This window comes from Antrostomus carolinensis, unplaced genomic scaffold, assembly GCF_000700745.2.
Source record: "Antrostomus carolinensis isolate BGI_N321 unplaced genomic scaffold, ASM70074v2 scaffold27729, whole genome shotgun sequence".
Taxonomy (NCBI): Eukaryota; Metazoa; Chordata; class Aves; order Caprimulgiformes; family Caprimulgidae; genus Antrostomus; species Antrostomus carolinensis.
In genome coordinates this window covers 2,038-17,689 of record NW_010336840.1, presented here as the reverse complement: position 1 = coordinate 17,689, position 15,652 = coordinate 2,038, and the positions used below count along the sequence as shown (strand labels likewise).

At 43.7% G+C, this 15,652-nt stretch overlaps 1 protein-coding gene across 1 annotated transcript in view; it reads right to left on the bottom strand.

Moving 5' to 3' along the window:
• The window catches only part of ESYT3 (extended synaptotagmin 3), a gene marked incomplete at its 5' end in the record, with an annotated part of 26,971 nt that extends 13,590 nt beyond the window's left edge, over positions 1-13,381 (bottom strand). The window contains 7 exons of the mRNA XM_010175017.2: positions 409-529; positions 3,199-3,254; positions 4,277-4,366; positions 4,968-5,034; positions 11,641-11,717; positions 12,259-12,393; positions 13,288-13,381. Coding sequence (XP_010173319.2) covers positions 409-529; positions 3,199-3,254; positions 4,277-4,366; positions 4,968-5,034; positions 11,641-11,717; positions 12,259-12,393; positions 13,288-13,381 — 640 coding nt within the window. The remainder of the gene's footprint in view (positions 1-408; positions 530-3,198; positions 3,255-4,276; positions 4,367-4,967; positions 5,035-11,640; positions 11,718-12,258; positions 12,394-13,287) is intronic.
• Between the last annotated feature and the right edge of the window lie 2,271 nt (positions 13,382-15,652).

Here is a 15,652-nt window from a genome sequence, read left to right as displayed (position 1 = left end):
CCCACCTCTCTCAGCCTGTGCTCTCAGGAGAGGTGCTCCAGCCCTCGCTTCATCCTCATGGCCTCCTCTGAACTCATTCTAGCAGGTCTGTGTAATTTACCTTCTCTAATGGAAGATCCGTGGTATTCGCAAATGAGACTAAAGGTTTAAATTGGTACATGAGCTCAGTGTCTAGACAGACTTTTTATGCTATATAAAGAGGGTAGGATTCCCCCCCAAATTATGAACTATCCAACATCTGCTTTTATATTTCTGAAATATCACCTACAGAAAGCCTACAATACAGGTTGGAACAGCTGATGCAGGAACCTAGGACACTAAGCTTGCACGTATCCACATCGTGGCAAACATGCATTGAGACAGATTCACCGTCACTGAAAAAAAAACAAACCCAAAAAACCAACTCACATGCGGAACAGGGAACCTCAAGTGGGCAATGTTCATGTTCTTCTTCAGAGGCACTGTGACCCTATTTGGTAGAACCAGCCGTGCAGCAATGAAGTCTTGAATTAGTGAGTCTGACACCACGCTGCAGGTGGGGAGGAAAAAAAAAAGCAACCTAAATTTCTTAAATCGATGACAATTTCAGTTAGATTGGAAGAATGAGGCACAGTGTAAGGAACAGGCACTGTGAAATGAGCGACACTGCCTACCTTCCCCCAGCTGCTCAGGGACAGAAGAAACTTGTGCTTGTGACATTTTAGCTTAGAACAAGAGGAAACAGAGAGGGCAGTTTGACACCAGAACCAATCCCCAAGGATGGATGTGGAACACCGTGGAAAGTCAGGCTATCTCCTATCAATAAATGGTGTCCAGCTGAGCTGCTGCAGGGCAGAAGATGAGCACGGGGCAGCCTCTCAAGGTCCCTTTCCATCTTATTCCCTATCATTCTGCACATAATTGCCATTGCCTTGTGACACACAGTGCAGTGCCCACTTGCACACAGGGTTGTTCCAGCCTAGAGTTACTAGGGCTGGATGTGAAGTTGGTTCCAGCAGGTTGCAAATGATCAGCGGGAGCCATACAATGAGATTGTAATGTACCCAAATAAGTCACACAAACTCATGTGCCTTCTGGGTTTCCTTGGGAATGCTGACGAACAAGGTGAGGAGGGGATCTTTAATTTTCAGCATTTCACAGGGAGCTCAAGACCTCCAGGCAGTTTGTTTTTAGACTCAGACCACAGCCCCAGCACGCACTGCTGTCTGCTCTTTGCCACATGCTGAGACCTTACTATAAAATGGAAGGAGAAGCCAGCCACATTCAAAACACAATTAGTTTGGCTTTTTTTTTTTTAATAGAAGACCAAGCAAAAGATCAGATTCTGTATCTTGCTATGTTTTGCACTAAGAAGGAAAACTGTTTGAAGTAACTGGACTTTTGGCACACAGGAGATCACACTGGCTGAACTGAGGGTACTGTGTCTTGGAGTTCAGGGAACTTTCCAGTCTAATTAAAACTTACACATTTATAGCTTTTCAGTTTAAATCTTTTCTTTAGAATTGCTAATTGCTAGAGAGAATTAATTTGACCTATTTCTCCTGAGCAAGAGGCACAGGGCTATCACAGATGTCCAGTACTCTCCAGGTGAGAGGATTTCAACGTACTACTACAACTTGTCAAGAACAAAAGCCAACATTAAGAAGAAAACCCAAGAGCACCAAACATCTGGAAGACTTCAATCCTCTTGATAAATCTAGTGCTTATAAGGCAGCTTCTCAGGGAAAGACTGTTGAACAAAATTGTCATAGTTCACAGACGAAGCTGGATTCACACAGAAGGAAAGTCCTCTCTTACTCCAAATGTAAAACCAGAAGCCTGAAAGCCCTTGATCAGGCTGTTGGCTTTCCTGTCAAAAAAAACCCAGAAAAAGGTCACAGAATTGTCCCTTCTCTCGAGTCTCAGGCTACATCCAACTAAACACAGCTTGTACATGAGGACAGACAACTGCATCCAGTTTCCTGACTCTCTTAAGTAAGCTTGATTCACTTGAAAGGGAGAGCTCTTGTTCAACCTGTACTTCAGCCTGTCCATGGTCAGGCATGCTTTGCTCCTGGTTTTCATGTGCAGTGCTGATGAACAAGCAAGGGTTTCTGTGTTCAAACCCCTGTGAGAGAACCAAGGAGTGAAAATTTAGGACACCAAATTTGCACTTAATTATATGAGAGGCTGTAGGTTGGAACACCTACATATCTTCTCCCTGCAAAGACTAAGGAAACCACTGTTAGAAAAAAACCAGATTAATTCCTCTGATAAAAACTGGAGCATACAGGGCAACCTTCAGGGCAAAAGGCCACTCTGGCCTCAAATTAAGAAAAAAAGAAAGCTTCCTCTCACTCAACATCAAAGGTCTTCAGAGGCTCTTTAATGCATAAACTGGCACCTAAAGTAGCCAGCCACTTCCTATGAGTCTGCAAACCATGAGCTGCAGGGGAAGAGAGGGGAGCAGAAGTGCCTGCATTTGCATTTAAAGGCAGAAAGGCAATGGCTGAGTAACCAAATATATTTTGTTCTTGCGTAACAGATTTTCTCCTTATGCTGAAGAATAAGGAAAAAGCAAATCTCCAATTTGGAGAAACAGTTTGAAACTTACAGTACTGAAAACTGCCACGATGTTCATCCTTGCTGTGCAAGTTTAATGTACAAGATCAACCCATGGCACTGGGGAAGAGGTAAGTTTTCTGAAGTACCTAAGGGGTGAGCAGATTACACAGAAAGGAACATGCATCTGGTGCAGTTTTCTCCTCATACATCTGGTGCAGTTTTCTTTATCATGGATTGTATTTCAGTTTGCCAGAGGGACCACAACTCTGTGACACCTTGCCTTTTTTTCACCTTAAGGTAAACAAACACAAACACAGACTGCCAGTCACCTAGATCTACCTCATCTACCTTTGCAAGTAACTGGCACATGGGAAACAGAAGGGATTGGTTTTTAGTTTACAGACCATTGTAGTTTTTGCAATTTACTATTTCTATCTTAAGTCCCAAATGCAATGAAGCAATTGAAGCCATTTTGACAGAGTGTAAAATGCACCCTCCTCAGGTTTGCAAACTCCATAACCAGATACGATGGGATGAGTATCAGCACAGCACCTTTTCTATAAAGCTCTTAAGAATAGCTTTTGATGATTACTGAAGAATGACATCCCAAAGGCTTTTTAAAGAATAAAAAAGTGAAGCAAAGTAGATACTCACTTAATCCCTGGGACATCCAGGAGGTTGCTCATGCCTGCCCAGTTGATTTCCAAGTGCTACAAGAAGATCAGGGAGAAAAATAATACAGGACCATTAAAATTTATTTCAGAACAAATGTAGAATTTAAAGGGAAAGCTAATGCTTCTAAAACAAAGCCAGTTGCTTAAAGAGAGCAAAATCTGCACCAGTAAGTGAATGCACCTTTACATTAAAACCAACATGTGGTACCAATTTCCTTATCTATTATACCTGCCCTACCTGAAAAGAGGGTATCGTTGGGACTTACCCTGCAAGCACAGGGAAAGACAGCATTCAGCCCCTAGCAATGGCCACTGGCAGATGCCCTGGGGTCATGCGTAGCAAATCCAACAGCTCTACCTAGACTTTGAAGTTGTTTCCTCATCCTTTCACTTAGGAGTTGGCCTATGCCCCAAGGCAGGGGGATTTACAAACAACCACCTGACTTCAGGAGTCTGTATTTCTATTTACGGAATAAACAAAAAGGGTTTTTTTCATGTGCTAAAATAATGCTACTACATCTAAACACAAAAACACCTCACCTGAGAAAAAATGTGTTACTTCCATGAACTCAAGCAGAGTATAACCCACAAGCAAGCAAAGCTGCATGCTATAAGATAACTGGTTCTAACAAGACTAGAAGGTTTCTCATACTTTATTCAACCTCAATTCAACTACAAGGCATGTGACCTTAAACAGGCAAGCTTTCAAAACATGACCATGACTGAATGATCTCCAAAATGATTGCATTTAAAATCTGCAAATGGGAAGATTTAAAATCCACCTGCCAGGAACTTTGCAGCAAAGAGTGAAGCAAGTAGCTTTCTAGGCACTAGTGCAAGAGAACAGGGGAAATTCATTCCCATCCTCTTGGGGTTAAAGAGGAGCCCTGAACAATCAGGAATTTGCTGTACAAACACCTGCACTGAGAGGCATTCACAGTCATGCAGTTTGGGTTACCAGCGATGAACAGCTTGTGTCACTCACTGAAGACCTATCCAGGTACTAAGACAGACCAAGAAGCAGAAAGGTTGCAGAGTGCAGCTCACTCCTGACTCACCGGTTTCTGCATAAAAAACAAGGTCACTGCTCCAATAAAAGGTGCCTCGGTTAGAAGAGGTTCCAGTATCACTCGTAGCGTCCCATACAACTGCAAACAGAACAGACCAAGGAAAATGGAGTCTGAAGGTACTCTCAGGATGCATTTTCAAAATTGTGTGCTTTTCAGTGATGGAGATAGTTTTAAAAATCCTACTTAAAGTGATTTTATTTAGAATTTAACAACTAAAATAACCTCCTCCCCCAAACCATTGCTTTCTAAATTTGTGGAGTCTCTATGCAATCCTGACTGCCATACAATGGAACGATCTGTCTGTTAGCTTTCAACACTGTAAGAACAGGTTGTTGGGCTAATCTACACCAGTTTATGAAGCCCCTGGCAGAACTGGCTCTTTGGAAGCTCTCTACCAACATGCAGCTCCCCTGAACTCCAGTGGCAGCTGCTGGCCCACATGAGCTCGATGCTCTAGCAGTGACCCTGTTTAAGAGTCACACTAAGAAGCTTAAAAGTGGTATTTATGTGCTTTCTGAGGAAGGCATCATTTCCCCAGCCAAAACACAAGGAGATAAAGCCAATCATTCCAAGCCTGCTAGTTGGTGGTTTCCCAACTAAGTATCATGACCTCCCCGCTGGGAAATGCCACCTCCTGCCACACACAGGTTTGAACAGACAACATGAGCACTGCACGCACCTGTACGCCTTTCACCCCGAGATTAAACTTCGATATGTCCATGTGAATCTCACAGTCCCCTATGTAACTGAAAGAAAATTCTCACATTATTCCACAGTTTTTCTCCACAATTTTGGGCTATACAGAGTAAAAATAAATTAGTTTAATGATTGACAACATGACCCAACAGGCAGAGACAGATTTTTCAAGCAACTAAAAAGGGAAAGTTGTGTGCATTGACCAAGGGTCAGATCTTCACAAGAGAAACCCTGCAGTCAGCTGGGGTATTGATCTACCTGCAAAATGTCAAAGCAAAACAGGTATTTCAAGGTTACTTTTCCATTCTTAAGACTGGTAGTGGCTGAGGCAAGTTTGCTCCACGAGGGAATGAGCAGGCTCATTCGAAATTCAAAGTCACAGCAATTGCCCTCTTGCTCCCATCTCTGTCAAAGGCTTGATCCCACCCCACAACCTGGTGATCCAGCTCCCAAGCTGATGCAGAGCCATCCTGCCATTACACATGGGGTCCTCACCTTGCCCACAACCAAAAAGCCCATAGAACACCCTTGCCTACGACCCAAAAGCCCACTTGAAGGACAAATTCATCACTAAAAATAACCTGGATTCCTTGTGGCTGAATTAAAAGACAAAGACGTAGATCAGATTTTGGTCAGTTGCCATAGAGAACATCAGGCTTCAAATAAAACTAACACTGAGTGCGGTATTTCTGCAATTTCAGAACCACCTTAGACTTTAATAAAAGTACAAACATCACCTTATGCAAAAACCTATAGCCACTCCCCAGGGAGCTGAACTGAGAAGATCTGTTGATGCCTCTGGCAGAAAACAATTGAAGGGAGCTACCAACTTCCCTTTCAGTCTTCAGAGAAATAGCTCTTTCTGGATGCAAACACACAAACAACCTGCAGGTAAAGCAGGGTGTAAAGGTACCACAGCACAGTGAATGTGCTGTGCTTGCCACCTGCATGCATAATCAAAGAAAAAGGACAAGATTTCTGCTCTGACCACATGTATATGAGCAAATAGTGCTGCAGTTGCCACTAATTCACACTGTAATTTGCACAGACAGATTCCCTCCCCTCCAAAAAAACCTGCCAAGAATGTGTAACCCTGTGAATTTATCTCCATTTTTGCAAGCAAAGTTCTCAAATGTGTTTACAGCCAGTCACTTAACAGAATTTAAAAAGCTCATAACACACAAATTGAAGTCTTTAATGTTAGAGCATTCTAATTTCTTAAATAAGCAACCTCACAGGCCATGCCAAAATTAACAAATCTTCCTTATAAGCTACTCACATAATTAGAGAAACTTATTTTTATGTTTATTAATTTCTACAATTTTAACATTGTCCTACAGCTAATTACACTGGGTGCTAATAGAGCTTTGTCACAATAAAAGTCTAAATGAGAAGCCTAAATTAGTTCCTCAATTTGCAGTAATTAATCCAAGAGGATTTAATTCAGCTGTTGCCAGTGTCCAACACAACAATTAATAGTTGTGCTGTTTCAATTTACAAACTTTATGCCTTTCCACACAGTTGAAAACTCTTCTCACCCAGTCCTAGATGTCTCTTTTCTCCAGTAACACTTCAACACACACAATCGTGTTTTACAGTCTAGATGTCAGAGAAGTCTTTAGCCCTTTTATCAGAGCCTGAGCCTTTAATTATCCTTAAGTGTGCTTCATACAGCCACCACCCCACACCGGGGTGCTAGGTAGGAAGGATGCACTCTTTGTTCATTACTTTTACTCCTCATTTCCAGCCCAAGCTGCTGGTGCTTTCATCTGCCCCCTCTGCTCAGCGTAACCTTGCTGTGCTCTCTGCTCTCTTCCCCCAGACAGGACACATGTGAGACAAAGTCAAGCCTTGACACTCAAAAGTGCACAGGGCTTCCTTTGCCACTCTGCTGCTAGACACAGGATGATGTTTTATCCACCTGCAGAAGGTGGAAGAACCACCTGTTTCTCTCCTAAACCAGGTACTGCACAAAGAGATGCAGATAAGCATGCCTGTGCCATGGATGAGAACTGGAGAGGCTTGTACAAGTGAACATATCCGTATCTCCTCTGTACTTGGGTGGGAAAGCTGGGCACGGTGTTTCTGGTACAACACCAATCCACTGGCTGAAGGCAGGGATGCGACAAGAGCACATCCTGAGTTTGACTAACGTGGATCTCTACATATCCTTTTAGAAAAGGCACATGCAATTCCCCCCCTGTGAAGTAACTCCCCGTGGGTCCCATCTTCTCATCGGCCTGCATGCTGCAAGTCCTCTTTGGTCCAGTCTTCTCAAGTGCTGTGTAAAGCAGACTGCTGCTTAGTCTGCCTGACTTTGGACTTGGGTAAATGAGCAAGCAGTATTAGTTAAATAAGAGACAAAAAAACCCTGTGATCACAGAGTATGCAAAAAACAGACCACCTCTGACCTTCTCCTTGGACTGTCAAGTCAGGCTGCCGAGGGCAAGTGCTCCTCTTCTGCTCAAGACTGACAAGTTTCCAAAATCCTATTAGTTTCTTGTAAGATCCTACAAACTCAACTAACCCAAACTCCACCAAAGCTCAAAGTACTGTCGCACACTTCTTTTGACTGCATTCTCCTATTCTACACTAGATGACAGAGACTGTCTTTCCACATTTGAAAATCTGCCTGTTAGGAAGTCCAGAGATCCTCTTAAAAGAGTAAATTGCAATGCATAAGGTTTTTTTTATCCATATGAATTATTACACTGCTCTTCTATGACTTCTCATGAACTGTAAATGCCACAGAAGAGCACGGAAATTAAAATTCAAAACATTTCCAGTGAAAAATAATTACGAGTACTAAATCAGATTATCAAAATAGGAAGCAATTGGATTGCAAGATATTCGTCTGAGAGGTAATACTGCCTTCAAATACTTGGAAACTCTGATGATTACAGCCAACAACTACATGGCTACACAGCAGCTCAGGCAATTACAGAGTTAGCAGGAAGAAAAGCAGCTGTAGGAGGTCAAGTGGCTGCACTTGAAAAGTTCCCATTTTGAAAAATGCCGTTTTGGAGAACATTTCTGGGAATGCTTTGACATTAGTTCATTTGGAGAATGCAACTGTCAACTCCCTATGGGACAGATTCATGATTTAGATCTAAGGCAAATTGTTTGGAGGTCCCAGAGTATTGCCAGTTTATTTCCATCCTGGATCTCCTATTTCAGATTTGGGGATTTCAGATCCCAGTCTGGCAGGGATCACACATTTCATTTAGGCCCTGCAAGAACCCCGATACTTTCTTATGTATCATGTGAAAGCTGTAGATGAGGTATGTTTGCACTGGAAAGTGGATACACAAACAGAATGCAGCCAGCAGGACCTTCAGACAGGTAAATGACAAACTTTGTCTGTATAGAAGACCTAAGGGTAAGCAGTCATTATCTCAACATATCTGCTCAGTCCCATCAGCCGTGACACAACTTAATTTACACCAATTGGATGCATCATCTCAGGGACTGAGGAGAAGATTTCAAAAGAAGACTTATAGCTTCCTTCCTCTTGCCTTTGCCAAGAGGTCTCTGTGCCTCACAAGTCATCACCTCTGACCCTTGGTTTTCCTGTCAAAAACTCAAGTATAGTCCTTTCACATGGGACAGTCAAGACTGTAATGAGACAGTGCTCTACGTAACCATTCCCAATGCTCTGATGCTATGGGCATGTAAGCTGTTATTAACAGATCTAATTAAAGTGGCTCCTCAAGTTCCTTTTGGTAACTCCATGTGATACCAGATCTACTACATCAGTGACTCCACTGAGAGCTACTGCCCATGTAAGTAATGGGCCTCTAAGTGCTCTTTTTCACAGTTCCCAAGCAAAGGATGCAATTTGTGATATTACATCAGAAATTTAACACAGAGGAAAGGAAGCTCTTCTTCACATGGCACAGACCTGAACCACTGCATTCAGCGCCGCGTCATGTTATGGGGATCAGGAGCACAAATCGATTAAACAAAACTCTTGGTGGACCATATGTCTACGAGCGGCTATTAAAACTACAGAAATTATTCACAGAAGAATCACAGGATGTTGTGAGCTGGAAGGGACCCACAGGGATCATCGAGTCCAACTCCTGTCCCTGCATAGGACAATCCCGAGATTCAGACCATGTGTCCGAGGGCCTTGTCCAAATGCTTCTGGAATATTGTCAGGCTTGGTGCCATGACCACCTCCCTGGGGAGCCTGTTCCAGTGCTCCACCACCCTCTGGGTCAAGAACCTTTTCCTCATGGCCAACCTAAACCTCCCCTGGCACATCTTCCTGCCTTTTCCTCTGGTCCTATCATTGGTGGCCAGAGAGAAGATATCAGCACCTGCCCCTCCTCCTCCCCTTGGGAGGAAGTTCTAGACCATGATGAGATCTCCTCTCAGTCTCCTCTTCTCCAGGCTGAACAATCCAAGTGACTTCAGCCTCTCCTCATACGGCTTCCCCTCTAAACCCTTCACCAATTTTGTAGCCCTATACAGACCACAAAAGAAAGCTCAGAGGGAAAGGTTTTTTTCTACTCCTGCCCTTTTCCTGTGTTTTTGCCTGGCCAAGTCAAAGACTCTGGGCTTCACAGATTAGTTGCCTCCTTGATAAAACCAGAGGAAAAAAATTCCTCCTCCTGTACTGCTGTGAGACTGAAAGCAAGAAGCATTTACAGAGCATGCTGAGATTCCTGGATGCAAGACACTGCTAACACAAAGGGTAACTCAGGGCTGGAGCAGGGCAGGAGTGCTGCCCACCAGGATCGCTGCCCACCAGGATCACAGCACCCTGCCAGGTCAGCACTGCACGCAGCGATGAGCCAGCCAGCAGGTCAAGCTCACATGGGTTTACCGGTGAGGGAACTCCCACAAAATTACAGCTAGCAAGCACCAAGGCAAAGGAGTCATGTTTGTAACATGCAGACATGTTAATCCTTTAATGCCTACTGCAACACAGCTACGCTTCTCTGAGGGCAGTCAGTCACTGTGGTCTCAGCATTGCAAAGTCCTCTGCACTGGCACACACATCACATCACTCTTCTCCAGAGCTGTGATGCCAGGACACAGCTCTGTGGACAGATCCAGCCATTTAAACCCCACCAGCACGGAGCAATAGAAAAAGGCAGATAAATGACACTGCTGCTCATAGATTTGCTTCTCCCCATTCCTAGAAGTACTATACTACCTCCTGTGGACACTGTGCAATGCACACCACCCAGCTTAGCTGCAGAAATTGATGTTAATGTATTAACATAAGAGAAGCCATGTCCTTAACACAGCCCAGGAGGAGAGATCCCCATCAGAGAGACAACATAGTCTGAACACTCCTGTAGAAATACAAGAAATACTTGGGTTATCAGATGACAGTTCAGGTTAAGTTGTTGTTGGGATGAGGAACAGAAGTGTTTGGCCAATTTGAAGATGCTGATGAGTCTGCCAGAGGGACAGGAATGAGGAGGTGGGGGAATCCTGCTGCAGAAGATTGTTAAAAGATGGTGAAAATGAGTATGTGGGAGAAGCAGCCTGGAGAAGTAGTTAACAGAAAACAGCAGCAACCTCCTGCAGAGCCTTAAAGGCATCAGATCCCTCGATCTCAATATGGAAAGCACAAATGATTTGCCAAAGGTCCTAAAACTGGTCTGGCTATTACAAAGAGCCCTCCACTGACAGCACTGAAGCACAGCGTGTTCTGGATGAAAAATGAAGCATGTTATTTTTCATGGAGTGATAGTGCTCTGCCAGGGCTGGGGATGCTGCCATGCCATTGCCACATGAAGCAGCAGGCACAGTTTGAGCAGCTCTATGCTGTTGCCAAGACACTCTGTAATTTCATACCACATTTTTCCTGGCACTACCATGAAGAAAAGCCATTTAAATTAGGCAGCTCAATCGCCCACTGAATTTACAGAGCTAGAGCAGCATGCAAGTGGTAATTCCCATAGTAATTCCATTCTCCAGGCTAAACCAGGAGAGAGTTTAGCTCTGCAGTGGCTCTGATGTTAACAAAACACACAAGCTCATTCAAAGCAGCCTGGGAGGTATCAAATGTTTTATCTAATTTTGTTGTTGTTGTTGTTAATAGAGCTAGAGGCAGGTTTCTGCTCAGACAACAGCTGTAATCAAAAAAAGCAAATGTATTGAGTAGCACATGGAACAAATGGTGAATAAAACAAGATGATTAATTTAGGGGAAGGAATTAAAAATAAATAGCACAAGTAACTCTGGAAGAACTGGAGAGGTTGGGCTGAAGAGGAACCATGGTAGGGCAACAGACAGGCCAAGCGCCCCCATGCCTGAGAGCTCTCAGAACAGGAAATACAGTTCCAAAATTTGGGCTCTTACTGCCACGAACGGCAAAGCCAAGGGACACATTCTACACCCATGGCAGCAGTGATGGGCAGCAGGGAAGGGCCAGAGTAACATCTAGACCTGTGCAGGTGACACTGCTTTCTGACTTAAAGGCTGATGTACAACATCTCACCTCTCTTAAGTACTGAGGACAAGCAGCTGAGGGACAGATTATCTCATATCATTCTAGGTTGATATAAGACAAGGACCTCTCCACTTCATGCTGATCTTAGTGGACCACATGTCCAGTCCAGCATGACAAATCACACACAGATGTCAAACAGGCATTGAGTTAGGAACCATCTACACAATCAATGATGCAGTGTTACCATATCTGCAGGTCCAGGATAACTTGTCTTCTGTTGATTTCTTTGGTGTAGGCTTTTATTCCGTTGATTCTAGGGCACTGAAATAAAGACAAGATACAGCATAGTTAATATCTTTCAAGTTAAGCCCAAGTGAAAAGTCCTACTCACTTCAATTGATTTGAGGACAGAAGCATTCAATCAAGACTTTGCACAACTGCATGTAAAGTATGAGTAAATCACACATGTTTTTCCCTTAAAGAGGTAGTGTGAACAGCCTTGGCAGTCCTCAAACACAGGGCTAGTTGCAAGCAGCCCATGCTGCAAGCCTTAGGAAGCACTAGAAACTCCTGTCACAAGGGTATAACAGAATGAAATGCAGATACGTGCCCCTTTTTCTATCCCCAGTCCCATGATACTGACAGCTGGTGGGAAGGGATGTGTGTGTCTCCTATATGATCTTTCCTTCACTGTGAAGATGCTCAGGTCAACATGAGGAGGGAACAAAGGAGGCAGCAGTGTTGTACCAAGACCATTTTGTTAAACACTCTGAGCTATTAAAGAGCTGAACATCAGACTCCCCTTGCATCTGAGCTTTTCAGAAAAGACTGAACTGCAAGTGTTGCAAAGGATTCACGCTACCTTCTCGCCAAAGTGGATCTTGGTAAAGGTGCATGTTTTCAGATGTACATTCTTTGCTCTGATTTTTGGTTCAAGAACTTCTTTAAATGTTTTTTCCAAGATTGTCCCAAAGTATGGCCAAGCCTGTACAAGCACCTAAAGAACAGCAAAAGCAGAAACACACTGAAGATTCTTTGTATAAGATACCTTTTGTTGAGAAACAGACACACACCTTACAGAACACCTGGCTATTAATGCTTGTCCTTTTAAAACACCAAGCCACATTTGTGCTCTTAAGTCATCCTTATGGAAGGATCCATCTCAGTTCCTCAGAAAAGGAATTTGTTTTAGGAACTGAGGGGTGAGTTTTCAGCACCCTAGAGTCTATTGATTGCTTCTAACCACAGAGGCTGAGCCAGCAAAGCCCAGGGTTAAATTCTCTGAAGCACAATAGTCCCTAATTGAAGTGCCACAAAGTTCCCTGCAGTTAGGTTTACTTCAAGGGGAGATGAGCTTTTACATCAAAAAGAAAGTTTGCTAAAAAGAAAAACAGGATAGTTACTGGATGCTAATTTGCAATTTCACCTGTTTTAATTTAAATTCCACAGAGTCCAGTTCCAGTGCGAACTTGACTACACCTGCTGATGGGAACACCTGTCTCGGAGCTCTGTGAACCTCTCTGGTAAGAGGAGATACCAGTACTTTTGCTAAAATAATAATAATACATACACACATATGTATATACACACATACACATATATATACATCTATATATACACACACACTTGTTTGTTTGTTTGTTTTAATCTCAGAATGAAGTATTGTGGTCAAATTCATCCAACCTGCATCAACCAGGCACACATTTGGCTCTCACCAAAGCCTCAGTGGCAACTCTATACTTAAGTGGCACCAAGACTTAAGTACAGACACCAATACGATTGAGCCGTACTGTGGTGACTAGAAAACTTCCTCAGACTTGGCCCACAGAGTTTGTGCTGCGATGCAGCTCAGAGCAGATGGCTTCACCAACCAGAGTTCAGAGCTCCTCACCTTGTTCAGCCACTCCACTCGCTCAACATCAGGGAAGTGAACCTGGATGCAAAGGAAATTAAAGTGAGTGGCACATGCCATCTGTTTCAGCATACTGCAACACACGCAAAAGATACCACAGAGCATGGATCAAGTTTTAGAGTAAGTTGAGACCCCTCTGCCCAAGTACAAACATCTTCTATAATTTACTACCTCACTGAAAAGTGTAAGAGGCAAATAAAACAGTAAAAGGCAAAAGAACACGTGCACTGATGTGCCAGGATGCCTCTGGGCACATTTATATGATTAAAGCAAGTGTCATATCCTGTTCATGATGTAAAGCAGCATTAGATTTCTCATCCTTCTCTTGCTCACGCCTTGGGAAGTCAAGAGAACCTGCTTCCATCAAGATCACGAGCCGTGCAGGACCTGTTTCCTGTACTGGCTCACCTCAACCAGGACACCACACTTTGGAAAACAAGAACCTGCTTGGGAAACTCAGTTTATTGGTTGTGGCAACATTTCTCCACTAATACTAACATGGTGCCAATGGCTTCAGGGAAAAGCAGCACGGTAAGAGCTCAAGCCTATTAGCATACACCACAACATGCAACAGGCCAGAGTTCTCACCTCTCAGAGCTTTCTATGATGTTACAGACAAATTAAAATTAAGTTGTCACTCAGGCATCACCTTTTCAAGTTGGACGCAGCAAATGCCAACAAGTGTATGTGTCCATTACAAAACTCCTCCAGTTCCCTGAAGTGATGACTTGTTTAATCACCATCAAGACAGTCAGATATGAGGCCACTCGGAAGTAACTAACTGATCTCTCAGGCCTCACCAAGAAGCTGCTGAGTGAATAGCCACAATTACCTTACTACAATCACCCATTAAAGTAATGGAATCATCAATGCTGGAAAAGACCTCTAAGATCATCAAGTCCAACTGTCAACCCAACACCACCATGCCCACTAAACCATGTCATGACATCTACTTGTCTTTTATTTATCTCCAGGGATGGTGACTCAACCACTTCCCTAGGCAGCCTGTTCCAACGCTTTATAACCCTATCAGTAAAGAATGTTTCCCTAATATCCAATCTAAACCTCCCTTGGTGCAACTTGAGGCCATGGATGGTCTTATCCAAGATCCAAGTCCTACAGACGTGGTATTTTCAGGCAGTGCTACAAGCTGGCAGCACAGCAGGTTATTGCAGAAGGGAAGGACAGTGCAGCAGGTTCTCAGAATGGGCATTGGAGCCCTGCTCAGCTCTACAAGAGCACCCAAATACAAACGGACTCCTTCACCTATCACCTAGCCTGCTAACAGTAACTGACTAGGACAACACATTACCTCTTTAGACAAGAGCTGGGAATTACACTCTTCAGTCAAAGACTTGCTGTTTAATTCATCAGCTTCCAGGGAAGCGCTTAGAGATGTTTGAATGGAATGGAAAGCAACTTGCCTTTTATTCCAGCCTCATACATGATTTCAGAGCCCATTTCCCTTGCTCAAATAATGCTTCAAATTATCTCCAATTATTCCATTACAAAAAACAAAGTGATATTGGCATATTCTCTGTAAGCAATTTCTTTTGATGCTCTAAATAGCAACTTTTCCATTAAATAAGACAGGCAAATTCACTGGAATGTCAGCCTACCCAGCTCTGTTTGCATCATAAAGTGAGAATATGGCACCAGAAGGGACAATCAATATTGTAAACTGCTGCTGACATTTCACAGTAAGGTGGATCATGTGAATCAGGGGACCTCCACTTCACCTGCCAGCCTTTCATCTTTCACCAAAAGGTCCTCCACCAGGGCACATAAATCCTGGGCAGCCTGAAGGCAGCTGGTCCTCAGCTCTAATGTACCTGCCAAGCGCCAGCATCACGCAGCATTTTTGCCACAGCTCCAGATCCGTCACAGGCCGAGTAGACCATGGATGGAAGTAGCGTTGCGAGCTGTCCTTTGGAAGACCTTACAGTGAGGAGAGGTGTGACCCAAAAGGAAGGACAGGTCAGGACTCAGGACAACAGTTAGGCCACCACATTCCAGTGAGAAAGTCACAGCCCACGTGTGAGATCCACCAACGTTAAGAGGAGAAACGTAGCACAATGCAAACCACTGAAGTTGGCTCAGATTATTCACTAGAGCCAAAGCTGCTAGAGATGACCAAGAAGCAAGCTGGTGGCTGAAGAGAACTGGAACAGCACACAGGAGCATCAGGAAACAGGCAAAAACTGTGAGAAGGAGGCAGCAGCTAAACCCACCTTAAGGAAAAGCAAAACTGAACTGACTATTGGAGCCACAGAGACCCAAACCAGACAGCCCAGGGCAAACTCCAAAAGCAGCCACAATGAATCCCATGTTACTGTGTCACACC